The 17,458-nt window shown below is 42.0% G+C and overlaps 1 protein-coding gene across 1 annotated transcript in view; it reads right to left on the minus strand.

Moving 5' to 3' along the window:
* Nucleotides 1-2,366: 2,366 nt before the first annotated feature.
* The window catches only part of LOC113918235 (HORMA domain-containing protein 2-like), a 39,816-nt gene continuing 24,724 nt past the window's right edge, over nt 2,367-17,458 (minus strand). Inside the window, 2 exon segments of the mRNA XM_027586495.1 lie at nt 2,367-2,404; nt 2,561-3,415. Coding sequence (XP_027442296.1) covers nt 2,367-2,404; nt 2,561-3,415 — 893 coding nt within the window.

Genomic DNA, 17,458 nt, shown 5'->3' on the forward strand with positions numbered 1-17,458 from the left:
ATGCTTCTATATTAGGAAGCAGAGTCTGAGCAAGACAAGTCACACAGCTTCCAAGAAGCAGAATCCAGCTTTAAACCAACATTGCCCTGACTTCCAACATTCATGTGTTTGCCACCATGAGCCAAGGGACATCAGCTTGCACCGTGACATTGGGATGAGGCTTTAGAAACCAAAAAGCAACCTCTCAAGCAAGCATGTAAAACCCATAAAGGGGAAATGGTTTTCATGACTTAAATTGACCATAGGATTTTCTGAGCCACCTACTTCCAAATTATATGTATGTCATTTATTATACATCTTACCTATAAACTAAAAATAATTATTAGGAGAAACTAGAGAGCAGAGAAAATTTAGTATGGCAGCATCCTATGGTGAATTAGCCATTACAGGTAAGAATTAAATTTTAATTAATTAATCACAGCTACATCTACACTCAAACTAGAAATTTTTGTGTCTGCCAGTCTTGCTACCTCATGTAATAATAAACTATGATTCTACGAATTACCAACTCATCTTTAAATTGAGAGTGATAATACTTGTAGGGACTATTTCACAGTAAGTTTTTCAAGAGGAAATGGGGCTTATAAAAGCACTTTGGGGTTGCTCTGGGATTCACAAGCCAAAAGTGGGTGATTGCAATTACTTTGGAATGTTTTCAAATGAGCTGGAAGAGGAAAGCTAGCAGAGACCACTGGTGCACAAGAGTCTGGAGGATCCTCACACAACACAGGGGCCATAATTATTTGAAAAGAAGACTCGAGAAAACATTCGAAAGGAAACTCCAACCAACTATGGGTATGTGATATCAGGTTGTGCAAGGGTTTCCATTTTGAATGCAGGGTTGACTCCTCTCAGAGATCACATTAAAGGAATAATGTTTCCATAATTAAACAGAGGAAAAAGTTCAACAAAAATCTGGACCCATCATTCACTAGAATTAGCAAATTTCAGTGAAAAGAAATTTCCTGAGCCCTTGTCTTTGGCTGTAGGAGGTGGTTTTGAACTTTAGACTTTGCAGGATCACAGAAGCACAGCTGGAGAGAATTCTGGACAGACCAAATAGAGGCAGAGCCTCGATGGGACACATACTACCTTCCCTTATCAACACTGGGACATACTCCCCGGAAGCTATCCCAGGGTCAGTATCGCCCTCAACACTCATGGATGAACTCAAAACCTGTTACTAGCAGCCATTAAAATGTATTCATTCATGTTTTTGAAAGTGATGATTTACCTTTTTAATGCTCATAAGTAAAACATTTTTTGAAGTATGGAAAGGTATAAATTAAGAGCAAAAATTTACCTTTACAAACTCCCCACCTCAAGTATAAAGGAGAAAACCATGGGTAATATTTTCCTATGAATTCTTCCAGATCAGAAGTATATATGTATGTTAAAAGTACATAATACGTATGTACTTTTGAAATACACAAATAAAATTAAAATATGCATGTTATTATAACAGTACCTCACATTTTTGTCACTTGATAATCTACTGTTTTATATCAGTGCACATAGGTCTACCTCATTCCATTAATTTTTTTTTCTTTTCTTAACCTTTTTTTTAAAACCAGCCTATGTTGACTATATCTTTCTGGAACAGAATCAGAAGAAAGTTGCATCAAACTCTAAAGCCATTAGCATGTGTGACATTGTGAAAATACTAAAGATGGAAAAAAATCCTGTTTGTTTGGTTATATTATTTATATTAAGACCTCTTTTCAATATATTAAATATAACACAGATTTAAAGAGCCAGAAAGAACCTTCAAAAGTTATTTACAACAGTCATCTCTTTAAGTAGGACTCAAATTATCTCAAGCAAATAAATTAGCATCCTAATTTGAAAATAGCTCCTGAAAAGATTTTATAGCATCACCTCCCATTAAGCAGTCTGAAAAATTTTTATGTCTAACTCAGAACCCTTTCAATACAATATTAACATACAGTAAACTTTGTTACCCAGATGACAGGGTGTAGATTTACCTAGGACAGTGGGGCCCTAGCAAGTACTCAACTCCAAGTCTCTACTGGAGGAAGTAGGAAAGTAAAGGGCTCAGAGCCCTACCCATTTGGCTCCAGTGGCTCCAAACGCCCCAGCCCCCTGGCTTTCCCCAGGGACCTAGCCCCAAAGCTTGTCTCTCTCTACATAACCAACAGTTGACTATCTTTGTTTTCACTCTGACTTGAGTTTCTCTATAACTTTTTTCTCCCCCAACCTCCCTCCGCTCAATTATCCCAGTAATCAAGAACTGATTTATACTTCCAGTGAGAATGAATACCTAGAATATTTTTTAAATCCTAAAAATGTTACCTATAAATGAAAAAAAGAAAATCCTAAATTTTCTAAGTGTATGGGTACTTTTTCTAAAAGAAGTATATTGGAAAGTCTTTTTTTTTTTCATGTAGTCATGGACAATTTCAAAGTATATTCCCTTTTTTTACAGTACAGTACTTTTTTTACAATAAAGACTCCCTGAGGTCAGAGGCTAATTTTGTTTTAGTTTTTATACCTGACATATTCCATTGAACTATTACTGTGATATAACCTATGAGGGAATTAAAAATGTTAGCTGTGTTTAACTGAAGCAATGGAGGCTCAATAAAGTTGTGCCTTACATGATTGTTGCATTCCTCTTCTTCTTCATCGAAGTCTAGACCCTGATGAGCAATCTCAGTAGTGCTGTTCTCCTGAAAGAGATTGTTCTCCAAATCAGATACTCTGGTGGCTTCAGCTGTGACTTTTACTTTCATGCTATGAAAGCCAGTGGAGACCAATCCCACTTGCAGGTTTACAGGCTCCCCCTCGAACAGCAGGAAGTGTGTCAGTTTACCCCTTCTTTTAAAACCAGGGGGTTGGTAATCATGTGGAGTCACCACATCATAGTAGTGGAGCTTCACAGTAAGTATAACATCATTAGGAAGGGGTCCAAGGTTCTGCATCAGTATATATAATTTATGGATCAGTAGAATACTGGCTTATTTAATATCTTCACTGTCTGTCCCACTTTCGAAGCTTGTACTACTGCTTTCAAAATCCATAGTGGCTCCTTCTTTTGTGTATTTGAATTTGAACTGGTATATCTCAGTCACTTTCTCTGGTTCCTTGGGATTTGTATAAAGGTATCTCTTTTCCAAAGCATCAAAACAACCTTGGATCCATTTGATAATATGCAGTGACCCAGGACATTTTCTATCTTCTCGAAGGATTTTTAAACTGAGGTCATCCAAATGGCGTTCTCCATAAGAGCTCTCTGGAAACAGGCCTCTTAGATATGTCATACGCGAGATAGAAGTAGCAAAAAGTTTCTTCACCATTATCAATGACTCATGCTCACTAGTGATTTGGGATGGAAAAATGGTTTCCTTAGATGCTTTGTGAATTCTGATAGAGTGAGAGAGCTGAGCAGTGGCCACTGTAGTAATGTATCAGGATTCTTTTAACAGGTCAAACCTCAGCTCGTCGACGCCTCTCCCAGAAGGGTCATTCCATTAATTTTAATGGCAGTATATTTTAGTTTATCATATTGTTGCTTCTCGTTTTTATTGTGACCAATATTGCTACATGAATATGTTGTACACGTCTCTTGTGTGAGAAGATCACAGGTTATTCCAGGCAGAGAGCATGTTGTGTGCTTCCATTTTCCACTGCAGGGCCTGTCTCCATATCCATGTTAATGCAATGGCAAATTTCCATTTTTACCCATCTGGTAAATAAACGATGGCATGGTGTTGACTTAATTTGCAATTCTTTAACCATGAGAGTTAGTCCATTTTCATGTCTTTACTGGACGTTCAGATTTCATTTGGGGTTATCTGCCCATTCATATCTTTGCTCATTTTTCTATTGGGTTAATCATAATTACCTTATTCATTTTAAGCATTCCTTAGAAGAAAGTTAGTTCTTTGTTATATCTCTTTTTTATCATTACAAATATTTTCCCAGAATTCCATGTGTATATGGATTTTATAGCATTTACTTCATTGTAGGCAGTCTTTGGGTGTTTTGTCATGCCTAGAAAGGTTCTTCCCATTCCATGATTATTTTTTTTATTCAAACATATTTTTCTAGCACCTTTTTGGTTCACATTCATATATAAATATTTATTTCATTTATAACTGATTTGGGTATAAGAATTGAGGTATAGATTCAGCTTTATTTTTTATCCTAAATAATAACAGTTTTATTCACTGAAGAATCATCTTTCCCTCCCTGATTTGAGCCACATTTGTCGTATAGTAAGCCCCACACATAACTGGACCTACTTCCAGACTTGTTTCCCTTCTATTCAACTGCCTCTGCATCTAAGACAAGCTGAATAACAGGCACCAGTCCCGGAATACCCACCTCATTCTTCTTTTACAAAACTCTCCTGCCTTCTCCCCAAAGGACTAGATGCTGGTTCAAATCCCAACTCTTCCACTTACGGGCTATGCTTCGACTCAAGTGCAAGTTCCTAAAGCTCTCTTTCCCCTACTGTTCTCATCTATAAAGTATTAACGTGCACAGAAGCTGTTACATCAGATTCTTTGGGGGAGGGAATGATTTAAAGCCATGAGCACAGAGCAGGGGTCATAAGCACTCAATCCCTGTGACAGTCATCATCACTATTATTTTTTCTGTCTACGGATGGATGGTGCTTTCTCATGTGCATTTTCCTTTTGGTAATTTAGTTTTATATGTAGTGTTAGTCCTTCTAGTGGTTATAATACTAAATGTTCACTACCTTGTTTGGTGGCTGCAAGCAGTGTCCGTCTGCTCCCACTTCCCTACCTTTCCTCATTCTTCCTTATCCCCAGTGTAATACACATTAGTCCACATTTTCATGTTTAATAACATGGAAATTCTATAACTATAACTCTGCGGCGTGTAGCCTTAAAAACTCAACAGCACTCCTTTTGCCACTGCTCCTCCATTCCTGAATTATTTTGGAGGCTAGCTTGGTTGACTGGATTTTACCATCAGTCTGCTTCTCTCCAAATCAGGTGGAGATGTGTATGCTCTTGAGGTTTTTCAGAAAACTTTGTCTATTCTCCTTCCTTAGCCCTACTGCTCACAGGGTGAAGGCTGGGGTCAGGAGTTACTTCCTGAGTTTCCCTGCCTCCCATTACCTAGAGAGGACCCAATTCTTAAAGGTCAGACTGTCACCTCCTGCCCCATTGTCAGCTTCTGCACACATTCACCTTGCTGTGCTTTACTTAATGCGTTAAAATTTGGGTCAGGACAGGACACCTGAGTGGCTCAGTCATTAAGTGTCTGCCTTTGGCTCAGGTCATGATCCCAGGGTCCGGGGATGGAGCCTCGCATCAGGCTCCCTGCTCAGCGGGAAGCCTGCTTCTCCCTCTCCCACTCCCCCTGCTTGTGTTCCCTCTCCCGCTGTGTCTCTCTCTGTCAAATAAATAAATAAGATCTTTTTAAAAAAAAGTTTGGGGCAGGATGTTCTGTGACCCAGGCTCCCATCTTACCTGGGATCTCATCTCCAGTTTAATTACTCTGAGTGTTAATGATATTTAACAAGCATATGTGTGTACACACAGAGTTGGAACTGAGCTCTGGCTGCATTCTTCTAATGTGTTTCTAAAAGTCTTCCCAGCCACATTCATCCAGACAAGGGATAAAGATGCCAGTCCTCTACATGCCCAGACTCAGTGAAGTAAGTTGATGACAAAGATTCATTAGTTGTAGGGTATAAAATCCCAAAAGGTGATCCTCACAAGTCAGGGAAACATTGATAGGAATCATCCTTTCTTGGAGGACTTGTCACACACTATCTATATGAACACTAGAATGTTCCAGAAAGTCTGGGCATCAAGGTGAGGCATTATGCTTACAGTTGTGAGAGTGGCCAATATTTATGTATTTCTAACTATGTGCCAGGTACTGTTCTAAGTATTTCATATACTCACTCGATAATCACAGCATCCCTATAGGGGAGTGTTATTACTGTAATTAACCTCCTTTTGTAGATGGGGTCCTGAAGCCCAGAGAGACTCAGTAACTTGCCCAAGGTCATCTAGCTCTTCAGCAATACAGTCAAGATTTGAAGTCAGGGACCTATTCTCTACCCCAATGTTGTGATGCCTCCTGAGTAATGGGGGGGGGGGGGGCGCATTACAAGAATGACCTCAGCACGTTCTGACTACAGCTGCCACTTGCTACCCACCTCAGGTCCAATGTGGACCCATTCATTGAATGATTGTGGAATACTGTCTAATTTGCCACAGGATCAGACTGGGAAGACTTCCAAGCCTCTTCTGTCATCCATCTGCATTTCTTATGTAAAAAGTCAGAGGCCTCAGTTTAAATTTGTATCATGCATTATTTATACCAAATGTCCACATTAACCCAATAGAGCTGAAGAAACAGCAAAATGGGAGGAGATCAAATCACCAAATTTGCTACCAACTCTCTGTGCACAGGCAAGTGATTTATCTTTCCCTGCCACCACTTGGGCTGCTTGGAGGAAAAAGACACCAACGAACAGAGTATTCTATTTTGTAATCTTTTAGATAGATGGCTTCCCTTACTTAGAAAGACTGAGCTCAGAAAATGTTCTTTAGCCTTGCAAAAAATGAAACACTGGTTTCTATCTTCACATGTTAATATTGCAGGCTGAAAGGAGAGATGCAACAGCCAATTTCTTTTTCTCTCTTTAAAGGGAGATTAAGGAGCAGAGAAGAGTGCGGGGGCTGGGTGCAGAAGCAGGGAATCTAAAGCATGCCTTGAGTTTATAACAATCTGGTTTTCCTATGCATTTGCTCTTTGCTATGGAACCAGCTTCCCAAGGGTAACAAAAAGGAGGGAGTTGGTGGTAATCAATCACTACCGAATGGTTATGTCCAAGGCAGCCTGAGATGGATGACAGGGGCTAGGAGCTCAGATTGAACAGCAAGCTGGGTAAACTATTTCTAGCACCAGGTGGCCCTTTAAGGAGTTCCACCAGGGGAGGAAATCACAACCAAAAAGTCAAGGGATTATGTCCACGATCCCAAAGAAGGAGCGGCCATGTCACCTTAAAGTACAGAATGAATTTCAGATGTCCGTCTTTAGACGATGACCTTGAGAGAGAGGACTCTCCCCCGAGATGACTGCTCTGAATTTGACAGCGAGAGTCCAAAGCAACATGATGCAGTTCCACCACTCCAACTGCTCCTTCATAGCAACAGCCCTTTCTTCTGTCTTAACACTTCAGGCAATGGAAAGCCAGACAGGTGCAGTGTCATGGACTGATTTGTGTCCTCCCAAAATGTATATATTGAAGTCCTGACCCTTAGAACCTTAGGCTGTAACTACATTTGTAGATACAGCCTTGAAAGAGGTAATTAGGGTAAAATAAAGTTCCTAGACACCTTGACCTCAGACTTCCAGCCTCCAGCACGGTGAGTCACATGAAACACAAACAATAAATTGCCAAAAACAGCTGCAATTGTAATTCAGGCCAGAGCAATGGACAGCACGCATGGACGTGGATGGTATTTTTAACTCACCACACTTACACTTGCCTAAAAATGTCTGTCCTATGTCCACAAGCATGAAACTGTTGAGAGCAAATGATCATTACACTTTGACAATTCCTACTTTGAAGAACCTATTGCTTTCCACAGACGTCTGTTTGGGGTCACATCCCAAAGTAGCTGCCAAAACTGCTTTCCCTCTTTCTTCTCACACCCACCTTTAAAATATTGGAAAAGTCAAATTTGATTCTGTATATAATCCAATGAACATGCAGTGTTTGGGGAGGTAAGGAAAAAATTTGTTTTAAGGCAGGTTTTTTTTTTTTTTTTATAACTTGTGCTATATTTTAGTAGAGAATATATAAAACATCTTCAGATTCATTTCTAGAAATAAGTCAATATTCATTAGCATCACCTTTGCATAAAGATATTCATTCTAGACAAGGCCATACCATGGCATATTGTATTAACTCCGTGCTTTTGTTTACCCTCTTAAAATATACCAGCTAGTCCTCTTGTTCATAAAGTCTCAAAACATAGTTTCCAAATAAACTGAATGATCCCACACTAAAAAAATTTTTTAGAGGTAGAGACTAATACAATTAAAGTGGAAATCAATTTACATTAGGGCAAAGCTATTTGTTTCGAACTACAAACATCAACTATTTCTGGTGAGGCTCAAAGCTGTCTACAGGAACCAGCATACGGAGGGACAATTCTGTGGGACACCTCGACTCCACTACCTTCCCAGTTGATTGTTTACTGCCCTCCAGGAGTTGTGATGACTTACCAGCAAGAAGGCACTCTCGCACAGAGGACTTGAGAGGGTGAAGAAATAAGGGGACCCATCTGTGCACCTCCCATGGCCTCGCCACAAAATTACTCTCATGGTCCCACCTGCTCCTGGGACTCCAGAAGTTTCCAAAATAAGAGGCAGGAATGGTCTCCCATGGCCAGCCCTCTTATCAGAAGAATATTAGTGAAGACCTTTAACTGACAGAAAATAGAATGTGCTATCGGTAAATGATAGAATCAATGTTTTTTTGTTTTTTTTTTATTTTTTTATTGTTATGTTAATCACCATATATTACATCATTAGTTTTTGATGTAGTGTTCCATGATTCATTGTTTGTGCATAACACCCAGTGCTCCATGCAGAACGTGCCCTCTTTAATACCCATCACCAGGCTAACCCATCCCCCCACCCCCCTCCCCTCTAGAACCCTGTTTGTTTTTCAGAGTCCATCATCTCTCATGGTTCGTCTGCCCCTCTGACTTACTCCGCTTCATTCTTCCTCTACTGTTATCTTCTTCTTTTTCTTTTTTCTTTAAAATATGTTGCGTTATTTGTTTCAGAAGTACAGATCTGTGGAGAATCAATGTTTTTATATGTCACCTGAATCCTACTCTCGTCTGTGCCTTTCCATTATGATCATCTAGCTTCCCCCAAACTCTTGGGTGTGGCATCTGATGGGATGTCCATGAAAAATAAGACTCAGAGTCCCTTCACTCATTCATTCATTCATTCACTCAGTCATTGACTATGTAATGATCTACCTGTGTGATGCCAAGAGAAGCAGGGAGTAGTGGAAGGGGCAAGACCGTCACATCACCCATGCCTCACCTGAACAGGACGCTGGGTGTATGTCTCCTCTGTACACACTCCCCAGTGTCTACAACTGAGAGGACACTCTGTCCCTACTGCTGATACGGGATTATTTCATCTAAAAAAAAAAAAACACTTAGATGGGATGAGCACTGGGTGTTATACGCAACTGATAAATCATTGAACACCACAACTGAAATTAATGATATACTGTATATTGGCTAACTGAATTTAAATTAAAATAAATAAAAATTTTTAAAAAACACACTTAGATTGAAACTGCAAAGACACAGTTGCCACACCCCCCTGCTCTACGACCTTGCCCCTTTGAGTGAGGCCCTCAAGCCAGCGACAACAGCATCACATGGGAGCTTCTCAGAAACACAGTCCTGAGCACCCTCTGGCCCAAATGCATCATAGTCTGTGGTCCAACCAGATCCCTGGGAGACCCATATGCACACCCATATGCAGCATTGCACTCAGATGCTTTTCCCAAAGTGCTTTCCCGGAAACTCTGCAACTAGGTGCTATGTGAACAAGTGAGATCTTTGATCAAATAATATAAGGAACCAGTGGTTAAAGCAAGTCACCAATTTCTTCACTATGGGCTTTCTCAGAGTCTTTGATGCTCATTTTAAATACTCAAGGGGAAGAAATCACTCAAGGGGGAGAAATTAGTGATTATAATAAGAAGAAGAAGAATGATAACTAATATTTGTTCAGTAGTTACTATAGGCTCTGTTCTAGATAGAACGATACACAAGAATATAGAGAGAGAGTCATTTTACTCTTAAAGGAACCTAAAAATTAGCTATTATTGTTCTTATTGTTCGAATTAGGAATCTGAAGCTCAGAGAGACTAAGCAAGTTTCCCAAGACAACATAACTAGCAATCCACCAACTGGGTTTAGAACCTAGCCCCACCTGATTCCAAAGCCCAAGGGCTCAAAACTTGTGGCAGTTTATATTCAATCACTTCCCCCATGCGGATGTAGTTTTTTTTTTTTCCTATTTTATAAAGATCATATAGGACTAGTCCATAAAGTCTTTCAAGACACAAAATTTTCCATAGTGTGTCAGACCCATACCCCAGGGGCAGAAGTCCCCAATAGCGTGAGGCCAGGGGACCCCCAAAGGTGATGTCCATTTTAAATGTAAGGCTTACATTCTAGCCATTGAGGGGGTCACAAAACAATGTAAGGGTTTCCTCCAGACCCAGCACACTGGTTCCATCCTGTTCAATTATCTCTGTCTTTATCGGCATGCCACACTCCTATACGACTTCACTGTTATTCATCCATTCTGAACCTATATACTGAGCCCCTACTAAGTGCCAAGACGCCATTCACTCTCACAGGATGCTCTTCACATGTACAATCATGATCTGCTCAAACCAAAAGTAATGCGACTCATCCACGGCAGCGATTCAAGCATACTGCGATACAACATTCTATCTGTGGATAGGCTGAGGGAGCGGAAGGATCAGAATTCAAGGTCAGACCCAGAAGATATGGGGAAAAACAGGCTATGATCTTCATCTTCTCCACTGTACCCTCAATTTTATTTTTTTAAAGATTTTATTTATTTACTTGCCGGGAGAGAGAGAGTGCGCGCACGCACAGGCAGGGGGATCAGCAGGCAGAGACAGAAGCAGGCTCCCTGCTTAGCAAGGAGCCTGATGTAGGACTTGATCCCAGGACCCTGGGATCATGACCCAAGCCCCCCCAATTTTATACTGAGGAAATCAGTATTAAATGATCATTAACAGCAAAACTCAAGTAGGTTTAAAAGACGCCACAGAAAAATGGACACCATTGTTCATAAACAGGAGTGAAGATGCCCTCGGCCGGCCGGCAGAGTCGACCCAGAGTGAAGGATTTGGTCTGCTCTACAGAAAGCTGACTCTCCATCTGCGTGTAACACCAAGCAAGCTGACACCAGAATCAAAAATGCCTTCTACTTTGCTCACCTCTCTTCCGAGAATTCCTGAAAGATTCACAATAAACTAAATGTGTTTAGCTCTGACATGAATACAGGCTATTTTCCTAAGCAAACGGCACTACACAAATTGATATGAATTTTTTCCTACATCTGTATTGCCGTGTTCTGAATAAAAATATATGTTTAACCAGCACACGTGTCTTTTTAACCAAAAAGAACATTATGAAAATTCAGGCAATGGGCACGTGACACTGCCTATTCCTATGTGTTTGTAAATAAACTTGGTTCCCCTTTGGGTGAAAGGGTAACTTTGGTGTGGGGGATGAAGAACTTTCATTTCATGGTTTTGCTGGAGGCCATTCTGTGTCTTGGGAGTCCCAGGCAAAACAGAAGCCTAATTGTGGCCTTAGAAACCCAGCACAACTCTTACCCACGTCAGCCCACTCCTGCTTCATTCTGAATTGGGATCACTGGTTCTGGTCTCCAAATTCCCTGCCCTAGAGCTCATTGAATTAAGTGATTTCTGCCTAAAGCTATTTTTAGCCACTTTCTCCAAAGTGCAGTGTCCTATAAATTCAGCGATTTGGACACACACAATACATCCAACTCCCTAAAGAAGATCATGTGTGGATTTTGTTTTCATACCAGAATCCCTTTACTGTAAAAACATACAGAGGGGAATCTATGATGATTTAAATCTAAAGCAATAATCCAACTTTTATTTTAAGGCAGATTATTGAAGAAGACGTAAGTAATCGATCAAAAAGATTAATTTAGCAACATCTCTTTTTTACCCGATTTTATGGTGTAATGTAACAATACAACCACCCCATAGTTTTAGATTTTACCATTAAAAGAATTGTTTTCTACTCAGCAATCAGAATCTAGGTCCAGAATTTCCACTAGAAAAATATCAGTACTTTTAGGTCACTGCTTGGCACATAGTTGACACTCCTTAAATCTGAAACAACAACATATTGCTAAGAACCCACAAAAAGCATTTTACTGTAAATGCTTCATCTTACCCTTGGGGATCATTAGGGAATACCGCACCCCCATACCTGCTGCAAGTATATTGATAGAGCAGCTGAGGTTGAAGATACTTTCAGAAGACAGAATGAAACCAGAGAAGCATCGAGACAACCCAGAACAAGAGGGAAGATGACCGATAACAAGAGAAGATGCTTGAGATAAAAATGAATCACACTTTTAGAGAATCAGTCAAATCTTCATCCTTTGGCTCAAAAAAAAAAAAAAAAACAATGGAATAATTATCTGAGTTGGACAATAAATCAGGCTTAACACTAACTCAAGAACCTAACATGCTAGATGTGACAAGAGCAACATTTAAGTGACTGTGTAGCTTTGTAAATAATTGGGACAAAATTCCATAATCATAGCAGCTGCTTCATTATGTCCTGATAAGCTGCCTAGGTAATTAAAATGTCACACATGATGCAGAAGAGTAGATTGATTTTTTCTGCTCTACTTCTTAAAGTCAGATGTTCCTTCCCAGCCTCAGTGCTGGGAGCCCGGACCGTCCCCACACTGTCTGCATGGCTCTGATGGGAGCCTCAGCCAACCCCGCATCACTGGCTCTTGTCTGTCCCTCCCAACTAGAGCCAAGCCTTTGCTTTTAAGATGTGGTACCAGGAGGCATGATTCATATTTTTCCCCAATATCAGAGGTTCACAAGCCACTGTCCAGCACTCACAGGACCCTCAAAACTTGTAGTTAAAAAGCTCCCCCAGGAGATGAATGTTTACCTTGATAGAGCTTGTCATAGGTGGCCTTGCCCCTAGGCCCTGATTAAAGTCCAATTTATCTTACACATAATGAAGTCCATACTGGTCCTGACCACTTGTTTTGCCCTCTTTCACAGCTCCTCACCTTTCCAATGCTTGAAATTTAAAGAACACTATATGGGATACACCCTGGTAAATGATTTCCTTCATGGCCTTCTGAGGCTCATATTCCCATCATCTTGTTACACGAAATCACTTGAATGGGCCATTGAGGTTGGTGGACTCTTGAAGAAAATCGTGTGTGTGTGTGTGTATGTGCACATGCACACAAGTGAGTATGTGGATTCTCGTGCAATGAAGCACTGAAGATGTTTGGGATGCTGTAAGATAGAGTATAACAAATAAATGAGGATTTGTAAAATTTTCTAGGGCTCATATAACAATTAAATAGTAAATATTCCACTCATATTTGTCATTAGCCCAGAATGCACACTTGATGCTTCGTGTAATGCCAAAAACATCTTTACGGAAATATGTTTCGCACCGACTGGCTGATGGAAGCAGAAGCCTTTAGGAGCACTCACAAGGATGGATGGAGGGTGGGGTGCATTTATATCTATCTTCTAAGAGGCCTGAATAAATCAAGGAGGGAAATAGATAGCATGCAGGACTGTGACAATATCCTCTTACATAGTCATAGTCTTGCTAGTTATTTGTATAATAAATAGAATAATAAAGTATCAACATATGCCATTTTCATTCTTATGAGTCAGGATATAGTGAAATGGTTTCTCTCCCTGCTCCTAAGGGACTACATAAGTATTTGCACTATAAATAAATGTGCTTCTGCTCACGTTGTCTTAACCCCAAGCTCAGAACCAGGGCCACAAAGCATGAAACTGCAGACTTCTCAAGCTCGCAGAGTGACTGAGGCATGTTTCCCGCATGGGTCCTGCCCCTTCTTCCCTCACACTGCTCAGCTAAGGAAACTGAAAAATGCTTCCTTGAAGAAGACAAACCAGACAGGGAAAAGAAATGCTCATTATTTAACTGGAGGTCTATTCGATTTTCGTTAGATGTACAGAAAATCCTTATTTAACAGCTGTTAGGTACATCGATGAGCTTGTGCTGTAGGTGGAATTATGTCCCCCAAAAACTTTATGTTGAAGTCCTAACTAACCCCCAGGACTTCAGAATATGACCTTGTTTGGAAATAGGATTATTGCAATATAATTAGTCTGGAGTGGGGTGGGCCCTGAGCCCAGGATGAACTGTCCTTACGAAAAGTGGAAATTTGCACATAGAGACATGCAAACAGGGAGAAAGACATGCAAAGATAAGCCAAGGATCACCGAAATTGCCAGCAAACCAGCAGAAAGAGCCAGTCCTGTTGGCACCTTGATCTCAGACTTCCGGCCTCCAGGACCGGGAGGTAGAGTTTGTGGTTTAGGCCCCAGTCTGTGGTGCTTTGCTAGGGCAGCCCTAGCAAACTTACACTGCACCATAAGCCAAAAACATTTTAACTTTATATATAGATGTTTACAAACATACATGTATGTGTGCACGTGTTTACGTGCATGTGCATGAATACACATGCATACATACACATTATAACCTGTTAAGATGCCATCACCCATGACATTAGGTGGAGCAGAGAAATACCAAAACACATTTTATTTGGGCTGACTTAATGATGTGGGATACTGAATATCCACTTAAATAGATTTGTTCACCCATTTACATTAATGAGCATTTAAATGCAACAGATATAATTTCAGGTGACTTAACATGAATGAATAAAAGTCAGTGCTATTGGGGAAAAAAAATCGAAAAAAGAATTTCAAAAACAAAAAAAACAACCACCAGGCTGACAGGCAAAGACAATTTGAGTAAAATTAAAGCTTCAAGAAATCTCTGGGAGCATGCCAAAGGGCAACTGCACTCATTATGCAAAGTCAAAAAGACTTAGAGTCTTCATTTTCCCCAGTAGACATGCACACACATATGCACGTGCACCCATGCACACGTGTGTGCACACATAGGCACACACACCCATACGCACACACACATAGGCACAGGCACACACGCCCATGCGCACACACACATAGGCACAGGCACACACACACACATAGGCACAGGCACACACGCTCATGCACACACACATATAGGCACAGGCACACAGGCTCATGTGCACACGCACAGTCACAGGCACACACAGGCACACATGCTCATGCGCACACACACATAGGCACAGGCACACACGCCCATGCACACACACACATAGGCACAGGCACACACGCTCATGCACACACACACATAGGCACAGGCACATACGCTCATGTGCATACACACATAGGCACACACGCCCATGCGCACACACACCTAGGCACAGGCACACATAGGCACAGGCACACACGCTCATGTGCACACACACATAGGCACACACGCCCATGCACGCGCACACCTAGGCACAGGCACACATAGGCACAGGCACACACGCTCATGCGCGTGCACACACAGGCACAGGCGCACACACACATAGGCACAGGCACACACAGGCACACACGCCCATACGCACACACACCTAGGCACAGGCACACCTAGGCACAGGCACACACGCTCATGCACACACACACATAGGCACAGGCACACACGCTCATGTGCACACACACATAGGCACAGGCACACACGCTCATGTGCATACACACATAGGCACACACGCCCATGCGCACACACACCTAGGCACAGGCACACATAGGCACAGGCACACATGCTCATGCGCGCGCACACATAGGCACAGGCGCACACACACCTAGGCACAGGCACACACAGGCACACACGCCCATGCACACACACACCTAGGCACAGGCACACATAGGCACAGGCACACACGCTCATGCGCGCGCACACATAGGCACAGGCGCACACACACCTAGGCACAGGCACACACAGGCACACACGCCCATGCGCAAACACACCTGGGCACAGGCACACACAGGCACACACGCCCATGCGCACACACACCTAGGCACAGGCACACACAGGCACACACGCCCATGCGCACACACACATAGGCACAGGCGCACATGCGCAGACATAGGCTGGCCTGCCAGACTCCCCTCCCATCAGCTCCAAGTTCTCCAAGCACAGGGTCTCTAAGCAGGCCACGCAGGCCCTCCCGTGCGCCTCTCTCCCTCTCCTCCAGGGATCCTCCTCCCCTGCTGACCCCTCTCTGCCCTTCCCACTTGGAACGCCTTAGTTGTCTGGCTTCTCTAACTTTTGCTTCACTTGCCCGTGCCTCCCTAGAAAGTCACTATCTTCCTGCCTAACACAGGTTTCTCTTCCACAGGTAGAAGTTGCCAAGGTTTCAAAGTAAAATAATGTTGCCCTTTCAAAAAAAAAAAAAAAATCAAGTTTCTTGTAAGAAGCCCTGAGGTCTTTTGGACTTTCGGGTGTCCCGGCTTGCTCCAGGATCAGGGTGGTTCTTTGGAGCCCCAGAAAAAGAGAGAAACATGAAGAATTCTGAGGGGTTCCTTGGGGCCAGAGCACCGGATTTGGGCCCCCTCAAAGCTCGGGAAAGAGATTACTGCATTGCTGCCCACAGTTTCAGGAGTAGGGGAGGTGTCTCAGTCGCCTCCAATGAACAGTTCTAGAGACTGGCTTGCCCTGAGGCCGGCCCCCTTGCCTTGTGGACGGCTGGCTTCTCACTATGTCCTCATGTGGCCTCTACTCTGTGCACACACAGCCCTGGTATCTCGTCCTCTTCTTAGAAGGACACCAGTTCTACTGAATTAGGACCCCACCCGATGACCTCGTTTAACTTTCAGTACCTCTTTTAAGGCCCCATCCCAAATATGGTCATGCTGGAGGATTAGGATGTCAATGCATGAATCTGGGGAGGACACATTTCAATCCAGGACAGGGGCATGAGCGAACACGCGACTGAGAAAAAGCAAGGACAGAGTCAGCTACCAAGAGTCACAACATCAGCTGTCTTCAGGCAGCACCAGGACCAGGCAACAGGCCCTGGAGGTTCCTGGGACATCGGAGGGTAGGGACCCACACACAGGCAAGTGAAAGAAAGAGACACCCGCTGGCCAAACAAAACACATCTGTGGGCCGAGGACGAACACTTTTCAACTCCTGTTGTACAATTTCTGGCAACTGTTTTTTTTTTTTTCATTGAAGAATAATTGACATCCAATAATTGCATGAGCTTCAGGTATACAACATAGTGCTCTGATATTTATATACATTACACATGCTCACCATAAGTCTAGTTACCATCTGTCACCACACAAAATGATTGCAATATTATCATCTCTGTTCCCTTTGCTGTACATTACATCCCTGTGTCTTACGTATTTTATAACTAGCAGATTATACTGCTCAATCCCCTTCATCTACTTTGCTCATTCCCCCTCACCTGCCCACCCTCTGACAACCACCAGTTTGTTCTCTGTATCTAGGAGTCTATTTCTGTTGTTTTCTGTATTTCCTTAACTTTTTTTTTTAGATTCCACATATAAGTGAAATCCTATCATATTTGTCTTTCTCTGTCTCATTTCATTTAGCATAACACTCTCTAGGTCCATCCATGCCATCACAACGGGAAAGATACCATTCTTTTTATGGCTAAATAATATTCTATTGTATATATATACATCTTTATCCATTTAACTATCAATGGACAGTTTGTTTGCATATCTTGA

The sequence above is a fragment of the Zalophus californianus genome, chromosome 1 (genome assembly GCF_009762305.2).
Source record: "Zalophus californianus isolate mZalCal1 chromosome 1, mZalCal1.pri.v2, whole genome shotgun sequence".
NCBI lineage: Eukaryota > Metazoa > Chordata > Mammalia > Carnivora > Otariidae > Zalophus > Zalophus californianus.